Source organism: Bombina bombina, chromosome 11, assembly GCF_027579735.1.
Source record: "Bombina bombina isolate aBomBom1 chromosome 11, aBomBom1.pri, whole genome shotgun sequence".
In the NCBI taxonomy this organism is placed as follows: domain Eukaryota; kingdom Metazoa; phylum Chordata; class Amphibia; order Anura; family Bombinatoridae; genus Bombina; species Bombina bombina.
This window is the reverse complement of record NC_069509.1, coordinates 64,507,554-64,532,168: the sequence shown is the minus strand read 5'-3', so window position 1 is coordinate 64,532,168 and position 24,615 is coordinate 64,507,554. Positions and strand designations below refer to the sequence as shown.

Below are 24,615 nucleotides of genomic sequence, written 5' to 3'. Positions count from 1 at the left end.
AAAGTCTGAAAAAATGAGGGATATGACAGGCCCGCTACAGCAGGGTTAAATGCAAAGTATATAGTCTCTTTCCATGAAATTGTCCCAAATGTAAACAGCCAACAGCCGTTGGTATTTATCACCGGCGCTGTGTCAGATTTGCCATGAATGTTTATGTGGAAAACAGAGATAATTTGCCTCTATGAGTTTCTCCGTTATTAGTCTGTGAGACTTAAGGCTATCCGCCTTCTTACCGTGGCTCCAATCTGTGTCTCAGTCACTCTGCTCAAACAGACAGCCGACCGCAACTGGCGGTTTCTAAGATTTCTACGTCACCTGGTTACCGGAACCTCCAGGTAGTTCAGACTTGCGCAAGTCTACTGAGAGGTATTAGAAAACCTCAGATGCCGATTCCGTTACCGCTCTTCAGTACTCACACAGTACGCGGTATGGGATTCTCCTCCAGTCTCCGTCCGTTAGAGGGACTTAGTCGCAGAAAAGCAGTTTTGTTGATATTATTCAGTAGCAGGGTGAATCCTCTACGCGTTTCAACCCATATAGGTCTTTGTCAAGATACTTTTCCCTGCACCTGTGCATTTTTAAATACCCAGCTGTAGCTCCTGATTTGTTGATTATCCATTTCCTTCCAGCATATGTTAAATGAGGGAAATATATACACGGACACATGGTTGTTAAGTTTCCCCTGTTCAATTCTACAGTCATTCTTCAAACCTTGTCATATTTTATGTCAATAGCCTCATAATAATACATAAAAACTAATAAATATTAAATACAAAAATCCTATATAGAATAAAATAATATACACTTTTAGCCATCTTACAGACACACTATAAAATCAATTTATTATTTAAAATATTTCATTAACTAAAAGAACAAAAAAGAAAACCGATTGCATTATAAAAATTATATATGATATATGTAAAGGGAGATAATGTTATTAGGGATATTCACGATATAAGTTAAAGGTGGCCAATTTTAATTTAAATAAATGTGAGGGGGGAAGGTATTTAATCTCCACATTCGAAAAAATGAGAATAGAAATATACAATTTGTAAAAAGTTATATAAAAAAATGTTTTATATAAAAAACATTAAAAATATTATCTTATAAAATTCTTATCTTAAAAAATTAATATCTTAAAAAATTAATGTAGTGGGGATAGATATTAGGGGGATATTGGGATATAAGTTAAAGGTAGCCAGTTGGAAATTCGGATTCAATAAATGGGGGAAGTAAGGGTGGGATGGGTGAAATAGGTATTATATTAAAAAGAGATTACATTACATTAAAAAAAGGTGCCAGTTCCAGTTCAGAATTAAGACCATTGGGGTAAAGTGTATTAAAATTATAAATTAACTCTGCTTCCCTTTTTAAAAGTTTATTTTCAAAATTCCCCCCCCCCCCCCTCCAATCTTTGCGTACCAGACATAGTCCCCAAAATTTAAGATTCTTAATGTTGTTCTTATGGACATCTCTAAAATGTTGGTATAGATGTGTATCCAACTTCCCCTTTTCAATATTCCATAAATGTTCCCTAACCCTGTCCCTCAACATCCTGGTTGTTTCCCCTATATAAAAATATTTACACGAGCATTGTAACATATACACTACACCCTTACTATTGCACCTAATTGTATCCTTGATCACATACTCTTTGTCCATCCCCGGGATCACTACATTTTTCTTTTTAATCCCATTTCTACAAGCTTTACAAGTTACACATGGGAAGAAACCTCCTATTTCCTCCCCCCTTAGGTCTTTATCTTTAAGGGATCTTTCATCCTTCCTTTTAAATTCACTAGGGGCCAAAAGTGATTTAAAATGTTTTGTTTTTCTGTACACTATCCTTGGGTATGGAGGGAGCTTGTCTCCAATCACTGGATCATTTTTTATTAAATGCCAATGCTTTCTTAATATTCTTCTCATCACACCATGATCATCACTGTATGTGGTGATGAATGGAACATCTATCATATCCTTCTTATCATTTTCCTTCTTTCTATATTCCAAAAGGGAGTTTCTTTCCGTATCCCTGGCTCTTGTGATAGCTGCTCTAATATTCTTCTCATTATAACCTCTATCTCTAAACCTGTCTTCCAATATTCCCACTTGTTCATCAAAATCAATTATTCTAGAGCAATTTTTTCTGATCCTTAAACATTGACCTACCGGGATGTTGTCTATCCATTTCTTATAATGCCAACTAGTGGCATGGATGTAATTATTTGTGTCTGGGGGCTTAAAATTGGTACTATTCGTAGTATTAAATAGATCTATGAAAGACTCTTCATCTCCACGCCAAATAATTGAAATGTCATCTATGTATCTTTTAAAAAGCACGAGATCCGCACTGAGCTCAGCAAACTGGAGAAATCTCTGCTCCCATTCTCCCATAAACAAATTTGCGTAGATCGGTGCGAATCTCGTGCCCATAGCTGTTCCCTCTATTTGTTGAAAGTAACTTCCATCGAAGGAAAAGTAATTATGTTCTAATATAAAGCGAATGCTTTCTAATATGAAATCCTTCTGATCTTTAACTATATTCTCGTCTTTGGATAAAAAATATTCCACAGCTTCTAATCCTAAATTATGCTTGATATTTGTGTACAAAGATGACACATCACAGGTGGCCATCAAAAATCCTTCCTCCCATTTTATCTCTTTCAGTATTCTTAAGACACTAGTGGAATCCTTTAAATAAGAATCTAATCTTCCTACATACTTCTGTAGAAATTTGTCCACATACTCAGAGAGGTTCGATGTAATGGAATCAATCCCTGAGACGATGGGCCTACCTGGGGAATTGACTAGACTTTTTTATGCACTTTAGGCAAAAAGTAGAATATGGGGATCCTGGGGTGCTGAGGTTTAATGTACAAATATTCCTTTTCTGTTAGAATCTCTTTTTCTTTCCCTTTATCTAATATTCTTAATAATTTAGTAACAAACTTATTAGTTGGATCCATATCTAACTTCCTATAAGTCTTCTTATCATTTAGGAGTCTTTCAGCCTCATCCTTATAGTTTTTACTGTCCATGATAACCAGACCCCCTCTTTTATCCGCCATTTTGAATGTAATATCGCTATTATTTTGGAGTTGTTCTAATAGCTCTTTATCCTTCTTATTTAAATTTCTTTTGAATTTACTCTTTCTCCCTTCATTTTTCCTTAAGTCAGTCAAGACCATTTTTTCCAAAAGTTTCTAAATTACTTCCTCTATCGTTTTTTGGATAAAAGTTTGACTTCAATTTTAACATTGTATGTTCAAACTTGTCTGCATTAGTGGTTACTCGTTCATTATATACGTATTTTTCAATGGGATTTTTTAAAAAGAAGCGTTTGAGGGTCAAGTTCCTCACATACTTCTTCACATTGATGTGGGTCTCAAACTTATTTAAGAAAGGTGTATATTCATTAGTGTTTACTATGGCAACCAGTATTACTATGGTTTCAGGTACTGCCTCTTTTTGGTGCGACTTCTTGTCAGACCTCTTTTCTGAGGAGACTTCCATAGAGGAGATCCAGGATTTGATCTAGACTCTAGACCCTAAAGCCAGGTCCAAACTTTTGTCTCTTCTTTTCATCCTTTTGTAACTTCAAGGGACAATAGTCTTTCTTCTTCCAAGCCGGGACAACTTCATGGAGGTCTAGCCTACCTTGGAATAAGAGCAATCAGTCCAAGAAGTCTTCCTTTGACTCTAAATCATCAGGAAGGGACCACCCCCGATCCTGTTTTGTAGGGGCAGGTTTTCTTTCCTTCAACAGACTAGGATCCGTGATGTCCCAGATCTTTGGGCGGAAGTAGTTTCCCAGGGATATAGGATAGGGTTCAAATCCTGTCCCCCTAGATGCAGATTTATTCTGTCAAGGTTATCAGTAAACCTGGTGCAGAGAGAAGCCTTCTTATACTGTGTTAAGGACTTATCTTCTCTGGGAGTGTTTGTCCCAGTTCCTGTAGCGGATCTGGGTCTAGGTTTCATTCCTCTTCGTGGTTCCAAAAAAGGAGGGAACTTTCCGTCCCATTCTGAACCTCAAGTGTCATGTAATTTCTCAAGAATATTCCTATTCTATAGGAACATTTCTAATTCTAGCGGTTTGCCTTTCTGGACAAACACTTCCAATTTGTTGCTCTTCCCTTTGGCCTTGCCATGACTCCTCAGATCTTTACAAGGGTTTGAGGGGCCTTTTTGGCGGTGGTCAGATCTCAAGGGATGGTAGTGGCGCCATTCCTGGACTATATATTGGTTCAGGCGTCTTCTTTCCATTTAACAAGTTCTCATTCAGACTAGTTGTCTATTCTTTGTGCCCACGGATGGAAAGTAAATATGGAAAGGAGTTCCCTGATGCCAGACACCAGGGTTTGCTTTTTGGGAACGATCATAGACCCTCTGTATGAAGTTTTTTTCTGAAGTAGGTCAGAAAATCCAAAATTCTGTTTTTTTTTTTGTCGTTCTCTTCAGTCCTCTATCTGTTCATCTGTGGCTCAGTGTATGGAAATATTTGTTTTAATGGTTACTTCCATGGATTTTTCCCTTTTGCTTTTCTATCTGAGACCTCTTCAGTTATGTATGCTCAGACTATGTAACAAAGACCTCTCAGACCTCTCGCATGAGATAGCTCTAGACCCCCTATCTAGAGACACTCTATCTTGGTGGATTTTGCAGGACCTTTTGTCTCAGGGTACATGCTTCCTGAGATTTTCCTGGCTGATTGTGACCACAGATGCTAGCCTGTTGGGCTGGGCAGCAGTTCGGGGTTCTTTAAAGGCTTTAGGGTCTTTGGACTCGAGAGGGGTCTTCTCTTCTCATAATCTTCCTAGAGTTGAGAGTAATCTTCAATACTATTAACAGCCTAGCCTCATCTATTTTTGGTCTGATTTATCAGATCCCAATCTGACAACACCTCCTCGGTGGCATACATCGACCACCAGAGAGGTACTCAGAGTTCAATAACTATGAAGGAGGTGACTCGCATCCCTGTGGGCGTAGTCTCCCTATTGCCATCCACATCCCAGATGTGGACTACTGGGAGGAGGATTTTCTGGGCAAACAGACCTTTTTTCCCGGGTAGTGGGCTCTCCATCTGGAAGTATTCTTAATGATATCCCTCAGGTGGGGGGTTCCTGAGTTGAATCTGATGGCGTTGGCCTAACAGCAAGCTTCTTGGTACGCTTCAAGATCAAGAGATCCACAATCTGCTCTGATCGATGCTCTTAACGGTGCCTTGGAACTTCAGTCTTTCATTCCTGATCCCTCAGTTTGCTCCTTTTCCTTGAGTAATTGCTTGTATCAAACAGGAGAGGGCGTCATTGATTCTATTAGCTCCTGCCTGGCCTTGTAGGATCTGGTTCGCGGATCTGGTGAAGATGTCATCTCTTCCACTTGGAAGTTGCCTCTAAGGAAGGACCTTCTAATTCAGGGTCCTTTCCTCCATCCAAATGTAGATTCTCTGAAGCTGACTGTTTGGAGATGGAACACCTAGTCTTTGATAGGCATGTTTTTTCTGAGAAGGTCATTGATACTATGCTTCATGCTCATAAGCCTGTTACCCGTAAGATTTACTATAAGGTATGGCGTGAATCCCTGTATTGGTGCGAATTGAAGGTTTTCTCTTGGAGTCGGTGAGGTTTCCTCACATTCTGTTTTTTCTTCTGGAGGGCCTGGAGAAAGGTTTGTTAGTCAGTACTGTGTAGGGTCAGATTTTTGCACTGTCTATCCTTTTGCACAAACATTTGGCAGTTCAATCTTTTGTTCAGGCCTTGGTAAGAATCAGGCCTGTGTTTAAACCTGTTGCTCCTCCCTGGAGCCTTAACCTTGTTCTTAAAGTTATACAGCAGGCTCCGTTTGAGCCTATGCATTTGGTTAATATTAATTTGTTGTTGTGGAAAGTTTTGTTTCTACTTGCTATTTCTCCAACATAGGTGTGTCCGGTCCACGGCGTCATCCTTACTTGTGGGATATTCTCTTCCCCAACAGGAAATGGCAAAGAGCCCAGCAAAGCTGGTCACATGATCCCTCCTAGGCTCCGCCTACCCCAGTCATTCTCTTTGCCGTTGCACCGGCAACATCTCCACGGAGATGGTTAAGAGTTTTTTGGTGTTTAAATGTAGTTTTTATCCTTCAATCAAGTGTTTGTTATTTTAAAATAGTGCTGGTATGTACTATTTACTCTGAAACAGAAAAGAGATGAAGATTTCTGTTTGTAAGAGGAAGATGATTTTAGCAAACGTTACTAAGATCGATTGCTGTTTCCACACAGGACTGTTGAGATGAAGTAACTTCAGTTGGGGGAAACAGTTAGCAGACTTTTCTGCTTGAGGTATGACTGGCCACATTTCTAACAAGACTTTGTAATGCTGGAAGGCTGTCATTTCCCCTATGGGGACCGGTAAGCCATTTTCTTAGATTAAGTAAAAGAATAAAGGGCTTTATAAGGGCTTAAAAATCTGGTAGACATTTTTCTGGGCTAAAACGATTACTTTGCTAAGCATATTTGGCAGATTATAACTCTTAATAGTTATTATAATCTTGGGGATTGTTGTTAAAAAACGGCAGGCACTGTATTGGACACCTTTTTCAGATGGGGGCCTTTTCTAGTCATAGGCAGAGCCTCATTTTCGCGCCACTAATGCGCAGTTGTTTTTGGAAAGCAAGGCATGCAGATGCATGTGTGAGGAGCTAGAACCACTGAAAAAGCTTATAGAAGGCGTCATTTGGTATCGTATTCCCCTCTGGGCTTGGTTGGGTCTCAGCAAAGCAGATACCTGGGACTGTATAGGGGTTAAATGTAAAAACGGCTCCGGTTCCGTTATTTTAAGGGTTAAAAGCAAATTTGGTGTGCAATACTTTTAAGGCTTTATGACACTGTGGTGAAATTTTGGTGAATTTTGAACAATTCCTTCATGCTTTTTCACATATTCAGTAATAAAGTGTGTTCTGTTTAAAATTTAAAGTGACAGTAACGGTTTTATTTTAAAACGTTTTTTGTGCTTTGTTGACTAGTTTAAGCCTGTTTAACATGTCTGAACCATCAGATAAGCGATGTTCTATATGTTTGAAAGCCAAGGTTTCTCCCCATTTAAATATATGTGATGATTGTGACATAGTGTCCAAACAAAGTAGGGACAATGATGCCACAGATAATGATATTGCCCAAGATGATTCCTCAAATGAGGGGAGTAAGCATGGTACTGCATCATCCCCTTCTGTGTCTACACCAGTTTTGCCCACACAAGAGGCCCCTAGTACATCTAGTGCGCCAATACTTATTACCATGCAACAATTAACGGCTGTTATGGATAATTCTATTGCAAACATTTTATCTAAAATGCCTACTTATCAGAGAAAGCGCGATTGCTCTGTTTTAAACACTGAAGAGCAAGAGGACGCTGATGATAACGGTTCTGACATACCCTCACACCAATCTGAAGGGGCCAGGAGGGAGGTTTTGTCTGAGGGAGAAATTTCAGATTCAGGAAAAATTTCTCAACAAGCTGAACCTGATGTTGTAACATTTAAATTTAAATTAGAACATCTCCGCGCACTGCTTAAGGAGGTATTATCTACTCTGGATGATTGTGACAATTTGGTCATTCCAGAGAAATTATGTAAGATGGACAAGTTCCTAATGGTTCCGGTGCCCCCCGATGCTTTTCCTATACCTAAGCGGGTGGCGGACATAGTAAATAAGGAGTGGGAAAGGCCCGGCATACCTTTTGTTCCTCCCCCTATATTTAAGAAATTATTTCCTATAGTCGACCCCAGAAAGGACTTATGGCAGACAGTCCCCAAGGTCGAGGGGGCGGTCTCTACTCTAAACAAACGCACTACTATTCCCATAGAAGATAGTTGTGCTTTCAAAGATCCTATGGATAAAAAATTAGAGGGTTTGCTTAAAAAGATGTTTGTTCAGCAAGGTTACCTTCTACAACCAATTTCATACATTGTTCCTGTCACTACGGCAGCGTGTTTCTGGTTCGAAGAACTAGAAAAGTCGCTCAATAAAGAATCTTCGTATGAGGAGGTTATGGACAGAGTTCATGCACTTAAATTGGCTAACTCTTTTATTCTAGATGCCGCTTTGCAATTAGCGAGATTAGCGGCGAAAAATTCAGGGTTTGTTATCGTGGCGCGCAGAGCGCTTTGGCTAAAGTCTTGGTCAGCGGATGTGTCTTCCAAGACAAAATTGCTTAACATCCCTTTCAAGGGTAAAACACTGTTTGGTCCTGATTTGAAAGAGATTATTTCAGACATCACCGGGGGAAAGGGCCACACCCTTCCTCAGGATAGGTCTTTTAAGGCTAAAAATAAGCCTAATTTTCGTCCCTTTCGCAGAAACGGACCAGCCTCTAATTTTACATCCTCTAAGCAAGAGGGTAATACTTCTCAACCCAAACCAGCCTGGAGACCGATGCAAGGCTGGAACAAGGGTAAGCAGGCCAAGAAGCCTGCCACTGCTACCAAAACAGCATGAAGGGTTGGCCCCCGATCCGGGACCGGATCTGGTGGGGGGCAGACTTTCTCTCTTTGCTCAGGCTTGGGCAAGAGATGTTCAGGATCCTTGGGCACTAGAAATAGTTTCTCAGGGTTATCTCCTGGAATTCAAGGAACTACCCCCAAGGGGAAGGTTCCACAGGTCTCAATTATCTTCAAACCAAATAAAAAGACAGGCATTCTTACATTGTGTAGAAGACCTGTTAAAGATGGGAGTAATTCATCCAGTTCCAATAGGAGAACAAGGGATGGGGTTTTACTCCAACCTGTTCATAGTTCCCAAAAAAGAGGGAACATTCAGACCAATTTTTTAGATCTCAAGATCCTAAACAAATTTCTCAGGGTTCCATCGTTCAAAATGGAAACCATTCGAACGATCCTTCCTACCATCCAGGAAGGTCAATTTATGATCACGGTGGATTTAAAGGATGCGTACCTACATATTCCTATCCACAAGGAACATCATCAGTTCCTAAGGTTCGCTTTTCTGGACAAGCATTACCAGTTTGTGGCACTTCCATTCGTATTAGCCACTGCTCCGAGAATTTTCACAAAGGTACTAGGGTCCCTTCTAGCGGTTCTAAGACCAAGGGGCATTGCAGTAGTACCGTACTTGGACGACATCCTGATTCAAGCATCGTCTCTGTCAAAAGCAAAGGCTCATACGGACATCGTCCTAGCCTTTCTCAGATCTCACGGATGGAAAGTGAACATAGAAAAAAGTTCTCTGTCCCCGTCAACAAGAGTTCCCTTCTTGGGAACAATAATAGATTCCTTAGAAATGAGGATTTTTCTGACAGAGGTCAGAAAATCAAAACTTCTAAGCTCTTGTCAAGTACTTCATTCTGTTCTTCGTCCTTCCATAGCGCAGTGCATGGAAGTAATAGGATTGATGGTTGCAGCAATGGACATAGTTCCTTTTGCACGAATTCATCTAAGACCATTACAACTGTGCATGCTCAGACAGTGGAATGGGGATTATACAGACTTGTCTCCGACGATTCAAGTAGATCAAAGGACCAGAGATTCACTCCGTTGGTGGCTGATCCTGGACAACCCGTCACAGGGAATGAGCTTCCGCAGACCAGAGTGGGTCATTGTCACGACCGACGCCAGTCTGGTGGGCTGGGGCGCGGTCTGGGAACCCCTGAAAGCTCAGGGTCTATGGTCTCGGGAAGAATCTCTTCTCCCGATAAACATTCTGGAACTGAGAGCGATATTCAATGCTCTCAAAGCTTGGCCTCATCTAGCAAAGGCCAAATTCATAAGGTTTCAATCAGACAACATGACGACTGTTGCATATATCAACCATCAGGGGGGAACAAGGAGTTCCCTGGCGATGGAGGAAGTGACCAAGATAATTCAATGGGCGGAGGATCACTCCTGCCACTTGTCTGCAATCCACATCCCAGGAGTGGAAAATTGGGAAGCGGATTTTCTGAGTCGTCAGACATTCCATCCGGGGGAGTGGGAACTCCATCCGGAAATCTTTGCCCAAATAACTCGATTATGGGGCATTCCAGACATGGATCTGATGGCCTCTCGTCAGAACTTCAAGGTTCCTTGTTACGGGTCCAGATCCAGGGATCCCAAGGCGACTCTAGTAGATGCACTAGTAGCACCTTGGACCTTCAACCTAGCTTATGTATTCCCACCGTTTCCTCTCATTCCCAGGCTGGTAGCCAGGATCAATCAGGAGAGGGCTTCGGTGATCTTGATAGCTCCTGCGTGGCCACGCAGGACTTGGTATGCAGACCTGGTGAATATGTCATCGGCTCCACCATGGAAGCTACCTTTGAGACAGGACCTTCTTGTTCAAGGTCCATTCGAACATCCGAATCTGGTTTCCCTCCAACTGACTGCTTGGAGATTGAACGCTTGATTTTATCAAAGCGTGGGTTTTCAGATTCTGTAATAGATACTCTGATTCAGGCTAGAAAGCCTGTAACTAGAAAAATTTACCATAAAATATGGAAAAAATATATCTGTTGGTGTGAATCTAAAGGATTCCCATGGAACAAGATAAAAATTCCTAAGATTCTATCCTTTCTACAAGAAGGTTTGGAGAAAGGATTATCTGCAAGTTCTCTGAAGGGACAGATCTCTGCTTTATCTGTTTTACTTCACAAAAGGCTGGCAGCTGTGCCAGACGTTCATGCGTTTGTTCAGGCTCTGGTTAGAATCAAGCCTGTTTACAGACCTTTGACTCCTCCCTGGAGTCTTAATCTAGTTCTTTCAGTTCTTCAAGGGGTTCCGTTTGAACCCTTACATTCCGTAGATATTAAGTTATTATCTTGGAAAGTTTTGTTTTTGGTTGCAATTTCTTCTGCTAGAAGAGTTTCAGAGTTATCTGCTCTGCAGTGTTCTCCGCCCTATCTGGTGTTCCATGCAGATAAGGTGGTTTTGCGTACTAAGCCTGGTTTTCTTCCGAAAGTTGTTTCCAACAAAAATATTAACCAGGAGATAGTTGTACCTTCTTTGTGTCCGAATCCAGTTTCAAAGAAGGAACGTTTGTTACACAATTTGGACGTAGTCCGTGCTCTAAAATTCTATTTAGAGGCCACTAAAGATTTCAGACAAACATCTTCTTTGTTTGTTGTTTATTCTGGTAAAAGGAGAGGTCAAAAAGCAACTTCTACCTCTCTTTCTTTTTGGCTTAAAAGCATTATCCGATTGGCTTATGAGACTGCCGGACGGCAGCCTCCTGAAAGAATCACAGCTCATTCCACTAGGGCTGTGGCTTCCACATGGGCCTTCAAGAACGAGGCTTCTGTTGACCAGATATGTAAGGCAGCGACTTGGTCTTCACTGCACACTTTTGCCAAATTTTACAAATTTGATACTTTTGCTTCTTCGGAGGCTATTTTTGGGAGAAAGGTTTTGCAAGCCGTGGTGCCTTCCATTTAGGTGACCTGATTTGCTCCCTCCCTTCATCAGTGTCCTAAAGCTTTGGTATTGGTTCCCACAAGTAAGGATGACGCCGTGGACCGGACACACCTATGTTGGAGAAAACAGAATTTATGCTTACCTGATAAATTACTTTCTCCAACGGTGTGTCCGGTCCACGGCCCGCCCTGGTTTTTTTAATCAGGTCTGATGAATTATTTTTTCTAACTACAGTCACCACGGTATCATATGGTTTCTCCTATGCATATTTCCTCCTGTATGTCGGTCGAATGACTGGGGTAGGCGGAGCCTAGGAGGGATCATGTGACCAGCTTTGCTGGGCTCTTTGCCATTTCCTGTTGGGGAAGAGAATATCCCACAAGTAAGGATGACGCCGTGGACCGGACACACCGTTGGAGAAAGTAATTTATCAGGTAAGCATAAATTCTGTTTTTGTCTGCTCGTAGAATTTCCGAACTTTCGGCTCTGCAGTGTGATTTCTACTGCCTTGTTTGTTGTTTTCACAGGTAAGGGTCAGAAGGCCACTTCTACAGCTCTTTCTCTCTGGTTGAGAAGTGTTATCCGAATAGCATATGAGACAGCTGGAAAACAGCCTCATGAGAGAATTATAGCTCATTCCACTAGGGTTGTCTCTTCTTCCTGGGCTTTCAAAAATAAAGCTTCTGTGGAGCAAATCTTTAAGGCGGCCACTTGCTCCTCTTTGCATACTTTTTCCATATTCTACAAATGTTATATTTCTGCCTCGGCTGAGGCCTCTTTTGGGAGAAAAGTTCTTCAAGCGGTGGTGCCTTTGGTTTAGGTCTGCCTGTCTTATTCTCCCTCCTTTTCATTCTGTGTCCTTTTGCTTGGGTATTGGTTCCCACTAGTAATTGGAATGAAATTGTGGACTCTCCATGCCATACGAGAGAAAGCAAAATGTATACTTGCCTGATAAATGTCTTTCTTTCCGGGCATGGAGAGTCCACGACCTGCTCTTATTACCTTTAAGACGGCAACTTTTTGGTATAAACCTCAGACACCTCTATACCCTTGTGTTATCTTCTTTTTCCATTGTCCTTTTCCATTTTCCTTCGGCCGAATGACTGGGGATTATGGGTAAGGCAAGTGACACTTAACAGCTCTGCTGGGGTGCTCTTTGCCGCCTCCTGCATGCCAGGAGTTGAAATCCCACTAGTAATTGGAATAAAATCGTGAACTTTCCATGCACGGGAAGAAAGAAATTTTATCAGGAAAGAATACATTTTGTTTTTTCACCCCAGTAAGTCACAATCTTCTCTGCATGCATCTTTTGTTAGTTTGTTTTTTTGTGTTAAAAATTTCAAATAATAGTCTCTATTTGTTTAAAACAACTGCTACCTTTCTGATTACAGTACTGTACTATCTTTCTAATGTCACTATGTCTATACGAGTATTAAAAGGATATGAAACTACCTTTAGGTTGCATGTATAAGATATATTATGACATGTAAATATTGCCTAAATTACATAATATATTGTTGTTTACACTTGGTCCCATTTTACAGATACAAATATTTCAAAATCCAAACCTTTTCCGATCCCAAGCAGTTTGAATAAAGGGTTTTGTACCTGTATACTATAGAAAGAGTTAATACCATATACTAACAATGCACACACTATGTAAAATAAAAGGCAGTGAAATGATTAAATATCCACAGTATACCAAAATAGATGGTTTATAAGCATTTAAAGTAATTTGTTTGCAACTCCTTGAAAGGCCAAATTTATTTTTTGTTATAGCCGTTGATATTGCCATATAGGGGGGGGCACAAATGAGCTCTATGCAATTGATCAGGAAATCACTGTGTAGTATTCTCTTAGAATTCTGCCCCAGCTTCTAGGAAGTGTAAAAAACATTATTTTTAATACGTAACTTACAGGTAAAGTTTAAGTGCATTTCATATTTTCAAGCATAATTAAACATTTTACAGGGGACTTAAAGGGACAGTCAAGTATAAATTAAACTTTCATTATTCAGATAGGACTTTTAATTTTAATCAACTTTCCAATTTACTTTTATCATCAAATTTGATATTTTTTCTCTTGGTATTCTTAGTTGAAACTAAACATAGGTAGGCTCATATGCTAATTTCTAAGCCTTATCACATGCTTTTTAAATCTCTTTTCAACAAAAAGAGACAGAAAGTACACTTTGGCCATATAGATAACACTGTGTTCAGGCACAGAGGGTTATTTAAGATTTAGCACAAAATAATGCTAAATGCAAGGCAAGTCATGTGATCAGGGGGCTGGAAGAAGGTTCCTAGATACAAGATAATCACAGAGGTAAAAAGTATATTAATATAACTGTTGGTTATGCAAAACTGGGGAATGGGTAATAAAGGGATTATCTATCTTTTAAAACAATAACAATTATATGGTAGACTGTCCCTTTAAAGGGACAGTCTACACCAGAATTGTTATTGTTTTAAAAATAGATAATCCATTTATTACCCATTCCCTAGTTTTGCATAACCAACACAGTTCTATTAATACACTTTTTACCTCTGTGATCATCTTGTATCTAAGCCTATGCAAACTTCCCCTTATTTCAGTTGTTTTGACAGACTTGCATTTTAGTCAATCAGTGCTGGCTCTTAGGAACTCCACGTGTGTGAGCACAGTGTTATCTATATAAAACACATGGAAACCCTCTAGTGGTGAAAAACTGTAAAAAAACAATGCCCTGAGATAAGAGGCGGCCTTCAAGGGCTTAGAAATTGGCATATGAACCTCCTAGGTTTAGCTTTCAACTAAGAATACCAAGAGAACAAAGCAAAATTGGTGATAAAAGTAAATTGGAAAATTGTTTAAAATGACATGCACCATCTGATTCATGAAAGTTTGTTTTGGACCCAGATTGTGCCTTTTGAATTTTACTCTTAATGTCCATTTTTAACATTTTAACCCACTTTTAAATGATTACCCTGGTAATGGCGAGCACGAGCACTTGCCTCAGCTAGCACTAGAAAGGGTATGATAAAGAATAGTGGCCATCTTTCATCTCATGTCACTCCCTAAAACATAGGGGTATGGCACACATTTTGAAAAGAGGAGCACCCTCTTTCCAATGAGGTTTCTCATACGCCTATCAATAGTAAATAACTGACATAAAAATGGAATTCACCTACCTAATGTATTTACTGTATGGGGGAGTAGTGTTTCCAAAAGAGCCCTAAACGCAGTTTATATTATATTCACTACATAGTCCATTTTGCCAGTTTGTGGGCGCAGTGTAATACTTTGCAATATTATAAAATGTTCTGTTATTTATAAATGTCAATTAACCACTACCCAGCTTTGCTGATTGGGGGCTAAATGCAGCCCAAGTTGCTGAACCAAAAATGGGCCGGCTCCAAAGTTTAAATTCCTCCTTTTTCAAATAAAAATACCAAGGGAACGAAAAAAAATTGATAATAGGAGTAAGTTGCATACAATTACATGCTCTATCTGAATCATGAAAGAAAAAAAATGAGTTTCATATCCTTTTAAAATGACATTAAATTGTTCTTGCTTTTTTGTAAAAAAAATAAATTGTGCTTTGTCCCACATTCCCTAGAGAGGTCAAAACTCTGTAACCTTCAAATCAAATAGCACGTTTGTGGCTTTTACAGGTTACTGATTTTAGTTTTGAGCAAAGGACAAAAGCACAATTTTTTTTTTACAAAAGCAAGATATGTATAATATCCCATAGAATGTGTTAAATCTATTTTGTATGTGTTAAAATCACAGAGCATTTTATATTTGTACTATTTCTTGCAAATCACACATTGGAGCATTTTATGTCCCTTCAAGGTGGTGGTGGTGGTGGTGGTGGGGGGGGTTAAAAAAATCGATACATGTAACTATTTTAGTATTAAAATAATATTTCTTTCTTTTACTAGCCTAAACATTCACCCATGGGATAACTTATTACTTACGTCTGTCCTAGCTGGTCAGAATTTGACTGGTCAACGTACAAACAAAGGCAAGAAGGAATGTCTCTGGGAGGCCTTAACGGTTGTGGAGTGCAGGGTAAAAAAACTCGAAAAGGACAAGAGGTGAACTATCTTATCTTGTACTTATTTTAAGTGGTCTAAATGCTGTAGTCTAAGGGTTCTTAACCAGGGTTATGGAAACCAAATGATATTGGGGTATTTGAGTGGATCTCTGAATAAGTTAATATAAGTATTGAACATGAAACAGTTTATGCTGAAGTCAAAAAATTAAATAGACTTGATGTCAGATGAGACAACATTGTCAGTAACTGTTCTTCAATTCCATCTTTTGATTGCACAAAAACAACAGTATTAATCTCACTAGTTTGTAGTTAGCTTGTGAATTTATTATCTGATGTTTTTATATATAAAAAGATAAGATAAAATCCTTTTTTTTTATCTTTTGAAGTCACACTGGTACCTTATAGGTCTGGTAAAGGGGTATTGAGATCTGTTTGGCAATCAACTGGGGGATTGTGTAGAGAGAGAGTCCCTGCTCTAGTCCTCCGTGTAATATTTAGAAATTTTAAGAATGCTAAACTTTTTGTACTAGTATAAAAATGCTATAATTTGTTAGAGCATTTTGTTGTAAAATAAACACTCATTGTAGAAACCTAGACCAGGCACACTTCTCTGTACCATTTATGTGCTAAATACAGCTAGTAATTGGTGGCTCTGTTTGTGCCACTATTTATTGCCGAAATAATACACATGTCTAAATATCTACAAAGAAGGTTCAATTTCCCTCTGTATTATATACACATTCCATGATCATATACTCAATTGCGTAGAATGTTATGGTGCTTTACAAATAAATGATAATCTACTTTGCAGGTTTGCAACTGGAGTTCGGTGTAACTACTACATAGTAGTTTTTTTGTCCTCCAGTGCTAGTGTGATACATGCCCAAGTTATGTTGCTTTCAGATGCGAATATAAGAACAAGGTCCCCATGATTTTATTATTTGGCTAACTTTTAATTTTCTTTTACAAGATATGACGAGTCCACGAATTTCATCCTTCCTTAAGGGAATATCGCCTCCTGGTCAGCAGGAGGAGGCAAAGAGTTCCACAGCAGAGCTGCATATATAGCTCCTCCCTTCCCTCCCACTCCAGTCATTGTCTTTGCCTATGTTAGTGATAGGAAGAGGTAAAGTGAGGTGTTAGTTTAGATTCTTCAATCAAGAGTTTTTTTATTTTCAAACGGTACCGATGTGTGCTGTTTTTTTACTACAGTGCAGCTTCTGAATAGTCATACAGACTATGGGAACTGGGGGATTTCTATATCCTCTGTGCCTCCCATATTTGTGCTGCATTTTCTGTCCATGGTCTGGTGAGCTTGTAACCATGACCCTGCTCTTTCACAGGACCTCAGGAGGAAGAAATGAGACCTCTTGACACTGTGAAATTATCGTGCTGTACCTGCAGCACAGAGGTAAGTGCAGTTCTTATTCTGGGACATACTTATACTCAGATTAACTGTACTGTCTTTGATATATAATAGGAGATATCTCCCTTTATTCTTCCCCCTGACATTAGGGCAGTTTGCATAACCTAATAGCACTGGGGTGTGTATGCATAGTGAACTTTTTATGTGGCCAGATAATCTAAGGGCGCAGACCGGACAGAGATACTGGACGTTGTTTATAGAGGCATACGCTATTGCCAGACACTCTAGAAGAGCTGGGAAACGATTGTGTATATATTTTATTATGGGGCTGATGCTGGGGAAGGCTCTGTATTTTTATGTTACGGTTCTTGACGTTTTTTTTGTGGTTGACGGTTATGCCCACGAAGGGCTGGACTTGCTTTTGCGCGCTATGGTAGCGTAGCTCTCTCTGTTCCGGCAGCGTTTACTAGGCCCCTAAGTCCGCTTGTGGGAGAATTTACAAGCGATTTAGGTGTTCAGCGTGGCAGTGTTTTTCTGAGGTCAGGAGGCAGGTAGGAGCCGCAGCGGAGTAAACCTTTGTAACTTTGTGCACATGTGAAATTGCCCTATTATACAAATGTGATATTGCCCTCCTTAATCAGTTGAAAATTTATAACACGCTCTGCATTAGTTTTTCAAACTTTATTCTGGATTACCATTGCAGTTAAATCCTTTATACAATATCTTATTATTAAAGTGTCTGCTGTTTTTAAAGATACAGTACAGCAGATTCTTTATGTGATTTGACCAAGTTGGTTGGTTGTTTGCGTTATCATTATGGATGACCTTGAACAAACTACCTGTCCTATGTGTTTGGATGCCATTGTGGAACCCCCTGTTACCTTATGTGACAATTGTATAGAGAGAGCCTTACAATGTAAAGAGAAAATATTTACTGAGAAAGATATGCCTGGAGAAAGTTCTCAGACCAATGAGACTCGGGGTATACCGCTACTTTCTCCCCAAACCTCACAGCCTTTAACGCCCACGGATAAAAGACGCCATGTTCCTCAACTGCGTCTACTTCTTTCACTTTGCAGGATATGGCTGCAGTTATGTCATCCACTCTCACAGAAGTTTTATCTAAGTTGCCATTGTTACAGGGCAAACGTAGCAGGGCTGAGACCCATGTGGTTCCTGCAACTTCTGACGCCTTGATGGCTATCTCCAATGTACCCTCCCAGGGATCTGAGTTGGGGGTAGGGAGCTTCTGTCTGAGGGGGAACTCTCTGACTCGGGGAGTGTGTTGCCTCAGACTGACTCAGACGTCATGTCCTTTAGATTTAAGCTTGAACACCTCCGCCTGTTACTTCGGAAGGTTTTGGCGACTCTTGATGACTGTGACTCTATAGTGGTACCACCAGAGAAATTGTGTAAGATGGACAAATATTTAGAGGTCCCTGCTTATTCCGATGTGTTTCCGGTTTCTAAAAGAATTTCGGAAATTATTACGTGGGAATGGGAAAGACCGGGTATCCCGTTCTCCCCCTCTCCTAATTTTAAGAAAATGTATCCCATAGCTGACACTGTTCGGGATTCTTGGCAAACAGTCTTTAAGGTGGAGGGAGCTATATCTACCCTGGCTAAGCGTACAACTATTCCTATTGAGGACAGTTGTGCTTTCAAAGACCCTATGGATAAAAAATTGGAGGGTCTTCTAAAGAAGCTATTTATTCACCGGGGTTTTCTATTACAACCGACGGCTTGTATTGTACCAGTTACAACTGCGGCTGCCTTTTGGTTTGACGCCTCAGAAGAGTCTCTTAAGACTGAGACTCCTTTAGAGGAAATTCTAGACAGAATTAAGGCCCTTAAGCTGGCTAATTCTTTTATTACAGATGCCGCTTTTCATATTGCCAAGTTGGCGGCTAAGAATGCAGGATTTGCCATTTTAGCGCGTAGAGCTTTATGGTTAAAATCTTGGTCTGCTGATGTATCCTCTAAATCAAAGCTTTTGGCTATTCCTTTCAAAGGAAAGACCCTATTCGGGCCTGACTTCAAAGAAATCATTTCTGACATTACGGGAGGTAAGGGTCATCTCCTACCTCAGGATAAAGCAGCTAAACAAAGGATTAAACTGAATAATTTTCGTTCCTTTTGGAATTTCAAGGGAGTCCCCTCTTCTTCTGCTAAACAGGAAGGGAACTTTGCACAAGCCAAGTCCATCTGGAGACCCAACCAGACTTGGAACAAGGGTAAACAACCCAAGAAGCCCGCCGCTGCTCCCAAGACAGCATGAAGGGGCGGCCCCCGATCCGGGACCGGATCTAGTAGGGGGCAGACTTTCTCTTTTTGTCCAGGCTTGGATAAGAGACGTTCAGGATCCCTGGACACTGGAAATCGTGTCCCAAGGGTATCGACTGGAATTCAAAAATTCTCTCCCAAGAGGGAGGTTTCTTCTTTCACGATTGTCTGTAGACCAGATAAAGAGAGAGGCGTTCTTAAGTTGTGTAAAAGACCTCTCCACTATGGGAGTAATTTGTCCCGTTCCAATACAGGAACAGGGGCAGGGGTTTTACTCAAATCTGTTCGTGGCTCCCAAAAAAAGAGGGAACGTTCCGACCCATTTTAGACCTCAAGAGTCTAAACTAATTTCTCAGAGTTCCATCCTTCAAGATGGAGACTATTCGGACAATTCTTCCATTGATCCAGGCGGGTCAATATATGACTACCTTGGACTTAAAGGATGCATAAGGATGCATATCTTCATATTCCTATCCACAAAGATCATCACCAGTTTCTAAGGTTTGCCTTCCTGGACAAACATTTTCAGTTCGTGGCTCTTCCCTTCGGGTTAGCCACGGCACCCAGGATCTTCACAAAGGTTCTAGGGTCTTTGCTGGCGGTTCTTAGTCTGCGGGGCATTGCAGTGGCGCCTTATCTGGACGATATTCTAACTCGGGAGTCGTTTTACCATCTTACAAAGTCTCATACCGACATGGTTCTGTCCTTCCTAAGGACTCATGGGTGGAAGGTGAATCTAGAAAAGAGTTCACTAATTCTACAGACAAGGGTTCCTTTTCTAGGAACTCTGATAGATTCCGTATCCATGAAAATTTTCTTGACGGAAGTCAGAAACTTAAAGATTATGAATACATGCCAAACCCTTCAGTCCAATCCTCGGCCTTCAGTGGCTCAGTGCATGGAGGTAATTGGTTTAATGATGGTGGCAATGGACATAATTCAGTTTGCTCTGTTGCATCTCAGACCTCTACAACTGAGCATGCTCAGACAGTGGAATGGAGATTATGCAGATTTGTCTCCTCAGATAGATCTGGATCAGGAGACAAGAGACTCTCTTCTTTGGTGGTTGTCGCTGGATCATCTGTCCCAGGGGACGTGCTTCCGCAGACCTTCATGGGTGATAGTGACAACGGACGCCAGTCTACTAGGATGGGGTGCAGTCTGGAATTCCCTGAAGGCTCAGGGTGTGTGGACTCGGTCGGAGTCTCTACTTCCCATCAATATTCTGGACTTGAGAGCAATATTCAATGCCCTTCAAGCTGGGCTTCAGTTGGCGTTGGCCAAATTTATCCAATTTCAGTCGGACAACATCACGACTGTGGCTTACATCAATCATGAGGGGGGAACAAGGAGTTCCTTAGCGATGACAGAAGTATCCAAGATAATTCGGTGGGCGGAGGCTCACTCTTGTTATCTGTCAGCAATCTACATCCCAGGTGTAGACAACTGGGAGGCGGATTTTTTGAGCAGACAGACGTTTCATCCGGGGGAATGGGAACTCCATCCGGAGGTCTTTTTCATCCTGATTCTCAGGTGGGGCAGACCGGAATTAGATCTGATGGCGTCTCGTCAGAATCTCAAGCTCCTGAGATACGGATCCAGGTCCAGGGATCCTCAGGCCGCACTGATAGATGCCCTGGCAGTGCCTTGGTCGTTCAACCAAGCTTATGTGTTTCCACCGTTTGCTGTCCTTCCCCGGGTAATTGCACGGATCAAACAGGAGAGGGCTTCAGTGATTCTAACTGCTCCGGCGTGGCCTCGCAGGACTTGGTATGCCGATCTGGTGGACATGTCCTCTCTGCCGCCGTGGAAACTTCCATTGAGGCAGGACCTTCTCATTCAGGGGCCCTTCCATCACCCAAATCTAATTTCTCTGCAGCTGACTGGAGATTGAACGCTTGATTTTATCTAAGCGAGGGTTCTCTGATTCGGTCATTGATACCTTGATCCAGGCACGTAAGCCTGTTACTAGAAAGATTTACCATAAAATATGGTGTAAATATCTTTATTGGTGCGAATCCAAGGGCTACTCATGGAGTAAGATTAGGATTCCTAGAATTTTGTCCTCTCTCCAAGAAGGATTGGAGAAAGGGTTATCAGCAAGTTCCTTAAAGGGACAGATTTCTGCTTTATCTATCTTGCTACACAAACGTCTGGCAGATGTTCAATCTTTTTGTCAGGCTCTGACTAGAATCAAGCCTGTGTTTAGACCAATTGCTCCTCTTTTGAGTTTGAATTTAGTTCTTAATGTTCTTCAAGGGGTTCCGTTTGAACCCATGCATTCCATAGATATTAAGTTATTATCTTGGAAAGTTTTATTTTTGGTTACGTACCAAACCTGTTTTTCTTCCTAAGGTTGTCTCTAATAAGAATATTAATCAGGAACTTGTTGTTCATTCCTTGTGTCCCATTCCTTCTTCTAAGAAGGAGCGTCAGTTACGTAACTTGGACGTGGTCCGTGCCCTGAGGTTTTACTTGCAGGCGACTAAAGAATTTCGTCAATCATCTTCATTATTTGTTCTTTTTTCTGGAAGACGTAGGGGTCAGAAAGCTACGGCGACCTCTTTCTTTTTGGCTGAAGAGTATCATCCGTGTTGCATATGAGACTGCTGGACAGCAGCCTCCAGAACGTATTACGGCTCACTCTACTAGGGCTGTGGCTTCCTCATGAGCATTCAAAAATGATGCTTCTGTTGAACAGATTTGCAAGGCTGCAACTTGGTCGTCTCTTCATACTTTTTCCAAATTTTACAAATTTGATACTTTTGCCTTGTCCGAGGCTGTTTTTGGGAGAAAGGTTCTTCAAGCAGTGGTGCCTTCCGTTTAGGTTCCTGTCTTGTCCCTCCCTTTCATCCGTGTCCTATAGCTTTGGTATTGTATTCCATAAGTAAGGATGAAATCCGTGGACTCGTCATATCTTGTAAAAGAAAAGGAAATTTATGCTTACCTGATAAATGTATTTCTTTTACGATATGACAAGTCCACGGCCCACCCTGTCTTTTTATAGGACAGGTATTTATTTTTGTTAAACTTCAGTCACCTCTGCTCCTTGGCTTTTCCTTTATCTTCCTAACTTTGGTTGAATGACTGGAGTGGGAGGGAAGGGAGGAGCTATATATGCAGCTCTGCAGTGGAGCTCTTTGCCTCCTCCTGCTGACCAGGAGGCGATATTCCCATAAGTAAGGATGAAATCCGTGAACTCGTCATATCGTAAAAGAAATAAATTTATCAGGTAAGCATAAATTTCCTTTTTCTATAATCCATCATTTAACTATATATACGATAGGACTCTTCTAAACTTTTTTTTTTTTTTAATATCATCCAATGAAGCTATAAGAGTCTTTATTAACTGGAGAGTTAAATATACTTCCATATTCTTTGTGAAAACAAAATTTATGCTTACCTGATAAATTCTTTTCTTTCCTGGCATGGAGAGTTCACGAATCCATTGTAATTACTAGTTGGAACTCAATTCCTGGCCACCAGGAGAAGGCAAAGAACACCCCAGCAAAGTTGTAAGTATCGCTCCTTCTTCCCATAAACCCCCAGTCATTCGGCCGATTGAATACCGAAAGAGAAGAGACACAAAGGGTATAGAGGTGCCTGAAGTTTAGAATAAAAACAAAAGCCGTCTGAAAAATATAAATAAGGGTGGGTCAAGGACTCTCCATGCAAGGAAAGAAAATAATTTATCAGGTAAGCATAAATTTAGTTTTTTTTTCCAATGTCATGGAGAGTTCACAAATCAAATACCCAAGCTGGAGGACAGAGAATGGAAAGGGAGGGAGAACAAGACAGGCGGACCTAAACAGAAGGCACCACCGCTTGAAGAACTTTCCTCCCAAAAAAAGCCTCAGCCGAGGAAAAAACATTGAATCTGTAGAATTCGGAAAAAGTATGCAAAGAGGATCAAGTGTGGCAACCTTGCAGATTTGTTCCACAGAAGCCTCATTTTTAAAGTTCCAGTAAGAAGGACAGCTTTAGTGGAATGAGCCGTAATCCTCTCAGGGGGCTGTTGTCCAGCTGTCTCATAAGCCAACCGAAGAACACTTCTCAACCAAAAAGAAAGTAGAGGAAGTGGCCCACTGACCCTTACGTTCACCAGAAAACTCAACAAAAAGGGCAATGGATTGTCGATAATCTCTAGTTTCCTGCAGATAGAATTTTAGAGCACGCACAACATCCAGGTTATGCAACAGACGTTCCTTATGAGATCCAGACCATCATAAGAAAATCTTCATGGAGATCAAAGTCTGTGATTGTCCCCAAAAAGCATCTCCTGGTATCTGGTACCAAGGAATTCTTATCCAGAATATCCTTCCATCTGAGAGAGTGGAGAAACAACAAGAGATATTTTGCTGAGCGAGCGTCCGAACCAAGATATCGCTCAGGAAGGCGCCACCACAGTTCTAGAGATCTGGCCACTGCCAGAAGAGCCCCTAGAACTGTAAAGATTTGAGGGGCTGGGGGCTACGAATTGGAAGAGTTTGTCTAAAAGGAAAAACTCTGAAAATGGAAAGGATCCTAGTGGATAGGAATTTAATATACGCGTCCTCCAAGTTTATGGAAAACGTACTGATCCTGAACTAAAGGGGGAAAGAAAGATAGTCTCCCCTTGAAGGACGGAAACCATTTGATCTAGATACTAGAGATCTAAAATGGGACCAAAAATTCCCTCTTTTTCGGGAACCACGAATAGGATGTAACATAATCCCTGACCTGTTCCGCCAGAGGAACTGGTACAATCACTCCTAGAGAAGCGAGATCCTTTAGACAGTTTAGGAATGCCTATCTCTTAAACTGGATTAAAGAAAATCTAGATGGGAGAGATCTGCCTCTAGGAGAACAAGAAATAATCCCATCCTTAATCCTTGAGATACTACTTTCCAAGGCTGGACAGACCTCTATGAAGGTGCGGAAGAAGATGATGATTCCTGAAGTAGTGAAAGGAAGAAGAATTAAAAAATCATCTTAGAGTTCTAAAATCCTTTTTTTTTTTTTTTTTTTTTTTTTTTTTTACACATTGGACAAAATATGTCACAGACATTAAAAAGAACATTTTGCCCCAGCAGTTGGGAACAAACCAACAACCCTATAGAAGCAAGACAAGCCATCCTCAATAGGGAAAAAAGTAATGTCCATTCAAGAACATAGGTTAACAACTAAACCTATTAGGACGTAAGCACACTACAGAAGTATAAAGAAGGCAAGGGACTAGAATGTCACAGGCATTAGATAATAAATCACCTCAATAGGAGAAATATTCTAATATTGTTCTATACATAAATTATATGTTAAAACAGCTTGCGAGCACACATTCAAGGTGCAAGTAGCTGCAGCTGGTTTCAAACTGCAAACCTTCCGCTTGCTAGGCAGCTAAGCTAACCATCAGGCTACTACAGCTGGCTTAAATAAGTATATTAGTGTACATGTATAACAAACATTAGCAAATATCCCACAACATGAGAAGCATTAAACAAGCCCTTAGATTCAAAATAGGGCAATATACATGTCACAGACTCTAGACAAATTCACCTCAGTATGAGAG

At 40.7% G+C, this 24,615-nt stretch overlaps 1 protein-coding gene across 1 annotated transcript in view; it reads left to right on the top strand.

Moving 5' to 3' along the window:
* LOC128641671 (uncharacterized) overlaps positions 1 to 24,615 on the top strand; it is a 133,376-nt gene that overhangs the window by 71,536 nt on the left and 37,225 nt on the right. Inside the window, exon 10 of the mRNA XM_053694203.1 lies at positions 15,303 to 15,458. Within this exon, the coding sequence (XP_053550178.1) occupies positions 15,303 to 15,458 (156 nt within the window). The remainder of the gene's footprint in view (positions 1 to 15,302; positions 15,459 to 24,615) is intronic.